The sequence below is a fragment of the Grammomys surdaster genome, unplaced genomic scaffold, assembly GCF_004785775.1.
Source record: "Grammomys surdaster isolate TR1022 unplaced genomic scaffold, NIH_TR_1.0 126200, whole genome shotgun sequence".
Taxonomy (NCBI): Eukaryota; Metazoa; Chordata; class Mammalia; order Rodentia; family Muridae; genus Grammomys; species Grammomys surdaster.
This window is the reverse complement of record NW_021621005.1, coordinates 1-3,986: the sequence shown is the minus strand read 5'-3', so window position 1 is coordinate 3,986 and position 3,986 is coordinate 1. Positions and strand designations below refer to the sequence as shown.

The 3,986-nt window shown below is 46.2% G+C and overlaps 1 protein-coding gene across 1 annotated transcript; it reads left to right on the top strand.

The window, feature by feature from the left end:
- The first annotated feature begins 980 nt into the window (after positions 1 to 980).
- LOC114613386 (glucokinase regulatory protein-like) lies at positions 981 to 3,922 on the top strand. Its single transcript, XM_028758667.1, has 3 exons — positions 981 to 1,318; positions 2,965 to 3,099; positions 3,540 to 3,922. Exons 1-3 carry the CDS (start codon positions 1,259 to 1,261, stop codon positions 3,714 to 3,716), a joined length of 372 nt encoding a protein of 123 aa, XP_028614500.1. The 5' UTR covers positions 981 to 1,258; the 3' UTR covers positions 3,717 to 3,922.
- Positions 3,923 to 3,986: the final 64 nt, after the last annotated feature.

The following is a 3,986-nucleotide window of genomic DNA, read 5'->3' as shown; positions in this document are numbered from 1 at the left end:
GAAAACAACAAAGGGGAGGGGAGGTAAAGTGGCTCAGTGAGTAAAGGTGCTTGCCACCAAATCCGATGATCTGAGTTCAATCCTTAGTGTCTAAGTGATAGAAGGAGAGACTGGACTCCCATTGGTTGTCTTCTGACTTCCACGTGCACTCTGTGTCACACAGTCGTGCACACAGATAAACACAAAAGAAAATCTTTTAAAAATGAACAAAAAAGTTTCTAGCATACACTCTTGCAAGGGTTTTTATGACAATTTCATATCATCAGAAGGACTGAGACTCTGGAGTAGAGTTAGGCACGACCTCTGCCTTCAGGGAGACTAGTAGATAAATGCCTCCTCCCACATCATAGGATCTATGGATCCTCCAAGTGTCAAATGAAAATGTGGGGGCTGGAGAGATGCCCTAGCAGTTATGAGCACCTCTTGCTCTTCCAGAAGACCCAGGTTCAACTGTCAGCACCCACCTGGTAGATAACAACTGTCAGTAACCTCAATTCCAAATCAGCTGGTATCCTCTTCTGTCCTCCAAGTTCACAACATGCATTTGGTACACAGACACATACACACATACACATTAAAAACACAATAACTTGTTTTTAAAAATAAAGTAGATAAATATGAAAATGTCTAGAAGAAAGACCAAATCCACGCTTGCCTAATTAAAGCAAGCTTTATTAAATACTGGCCAGGAAGATGGACACTAGCTCCATCCATACCCAGGGTTCCCAGAGATGGTGTTGAATTTTGGTAATGAGGTGCTTAAAAAGGCAAACCCCAGAGCTGTGTACATCCTGCCTTCATCCAATCAGGGGCAAGCACACATTCTGATGTACTTCCTGACTACATACCTGCCACCTATCTGTGATCAAGCACATCCTACTCAGTTAGGGCAAGCACCTTTGTTTACTGAAGTGAAAATAGGTAGCTTGTTATCTTATAAAAACAGCCCTCAGCGATTCAGGAAATTATCTGTCCTGAGCAACTGGGGCTTATGGGTTAAGGTTAGCCCTCACGAGAACAGAATAAAAAGTTAAAAAAGATTGTTAAAGCCTTCTATCATCAAACAAATGATCTGGCTTTTGGTGTCTGATTTCCTACCACAGGCAGCTCTCACTCTGTTTCTTTCTCAAACTCTAACTTCTGGTGTTGCTGTGTGTTTGCATTTCAGAAGTTCCAGCGTGAGTTAAGCACCAAGTGGATATTGAATACAGTGAGTACTGGGGCCCATGTGCTGCTGGGAAAGATCCTACAGAACCACATGCTGGACCTCTGCATCGCCAACTCCAAACTCTTCTGGAGGGCACTGGCCATGTTGCAGGTCAGAGTGTGATGAGAGGCCCCCAAACCTAGATGACCACAGAAAGTATCTTTGCACAGTTGGGAAAGTGTGTAGGGCATAGGTCTATTTTTTTCACAGACATATCTTTCTCGGGCATAGTCTCTGATTTGCATGTGTTTTTACACACAGGTACACTGAGGTGATCCCTGCAGGTGTCATATAGGGAAGCAAACCACCACGGGAATAGATAAGAATGAAAACCCAGTGTAGTCTGGCATTGTCAACCTGGATCAGACTGCAGGGAGTCTAACGCAAGTGGTTCATTGTGGGCATATATAAAACACCTTACATTTTTGGAAAAGGTTTCCAGGCAACAGTCAGCCCAATGCTAGGTGCACAACAAAGCTTAAGGTGTGATGTGACTACATAGGAACTCCTTTACAAAGTACACGTGACCATGAGGGTGGGTTCTATAGCTAAAAGCCTTAGAATCTAGTGTGGTCGCTGACTGAGCATAGAGGTCAGCAGGCCATAAAGAACAGGTGACATCTTCCATAAGGATGGTAATGGTCTAGGGAGGGAAGAGTCTGGGGTAAACATTCTGGGGAATTTGGGTGAGGTCTGTCTCTATAGCAAAAGGTGAGGGAGGTCAGCCTCCACAGAGGAGCAAAAGGTCACCAGGTTGATGACAAAATCCACTCTCAGCTTTCTGGATGGAATGCAGGCATTTGATCTTTATCTCCTTCATTGAGGAGATAAAGGCGCATGATTGACATTCCTGGTTCCCTTAGTGCTTTGGGTGAGTACAAGGACCTCTGTGTCCCTGACCAGTCCATGAGTGTGAAACTATAACCTCCAGGTGACATTCTTTAAGTTTCAAGGATGCAACAGAAACCCAACTCTTAGCCGGGCAGTGGAGGTGCATGCCTATAATCTCCAGAGGCAGAGGCAGGCGGATCTCTGAGTTCCAGGACAGCCAGGACTACACAGAGAAGACCTGTCTCAAAACAAAAACAAAAACAAAAACAAATAAAGCAAAAAAGAAACCCAACTTGTATTCCTCTAAGCTAAAGTATTAGTTTAACATCCTGGAAATTAGCAATCCCAGTGGGAAGGAGTCTCTCTGTCCCTGGTGACTTGGGGAGAGCCTGGCAGAGGGCTCCTATTGGCTTGTTTTGGGTCCTGTGCACAACCTTGAACCAATCACTGTCCTTAGGGGAAAGGATGCTCTGCCCACCTGCTTTGTGTCAACCCAACTTTGGGGTGGGATGGGAGATGGGCTTGATTTTATCTTACAGCCCCCAGAACGGAGACTAACAGTTATACAAGGGAAAAGAAAGGGGCTAATGCCAGAGAGGGGTGAGAATGTCTGCTGACCAGAGAGCATGGTGGATGGCTTTGAAGTTTGGTTGCTATCCTTGATCATTGACCTATGGGGTTGTTGAACCCAGTTGTAAATCTCACCAATTTTCCATTCATTATGGGCAGCTGATGGGTTACTGCCAACTCCTTTCTCCCAGTTTTTCTATATGCCTCGTGATAACGGAACAAATTTTCCGTAGTGTCTAAAGCCAGTCTTCAGGATTACAGCTCCCACTCTCTCATGTCTTTTCCTTCTCCTTGGACACTATTCTCAGTTCTCCTAGGCATCTACCCTAACATTGATCTCATTGTTACTTCCACAGAGGTTTTCTGGACAGTCCAAGGCTCGCTGCATCGAGAGCCTTCTTCAAGTGATCCATTTTCCTCAACCATTGTCGGATGATGTCCGCGCTGCCCCGATCTCCTGCCATGTCCAGGTTGCCCATGAGAAGGAAAAGGTACCCTTCCCCAGCTGGCTGTTCAACAAACACTTTCTGAGCATCTTAAGCATCTTCGGAACTTTGTGTGACACTGCGTTTACAAAGCTCCGAGATACCCTGCCACATGGAGCTCCCATTTGGAGGGGTAGAAGAATGGGGTAGGGACGGGGTGAAGAGGTATGACTGTGACAGAAGCTACAGAGGCAAAAAAGATACCAAGGGGTCTTCTGTTTTGCCTTGGAGGGGCGTCAAGAAAAAGCAAGAGAAGGGCTCTTTGCACAGTTTTCCATCTTCAGGGGCGGCTTTTGACTACTCTTGACCCCATCTCTTTCTAGTCCGGATAACAACCTCCTATACTTGCTTCCAACCTAACCCCCGTACCCAGTTCTTTAGCTCCTCCAGGGTTCTTCCTCAAATGGCCATTTATTTACTTCAGTTATCCCTGCTGTTTCCCTCAGGTGATCCCCACAGCCTTGCTGAGCCTCCTACTCCGGTGCTCCATCACTGAGGCTAAGGCACGTCTGGCTGGAGCTTCTTCAGTCTGTGAGGTTGTTAGAAGCGTCCTCTCTGGGCCAGGTCAGAAGCGGAGCACTCAAACCCTTGGAGACCCTACCGCCTGTGGTGCCCTGAATTGATGTTTTTGAGACCATGGAGGGCAGAGTCCCCCTCCAGTTCCCAGGGGACTTGTGCCAGCAATACAGTTGTGGGGACAATTTCGGGTGAGTGCGGCACTCACTAACAGCCCAGAAATGGGAAAGAGTCCTGTTTTCAGCCGGATCATTTCAATTCTTACTGGTGTCTTCTGATCTCAGAAATAAAACTGTCTTGTTTTGGAACCTAACCTTCAAAAAAAAAAAATCAGTAATCAGACTCACTACACACAAACAAGGGAAGCAGGGGCTTCA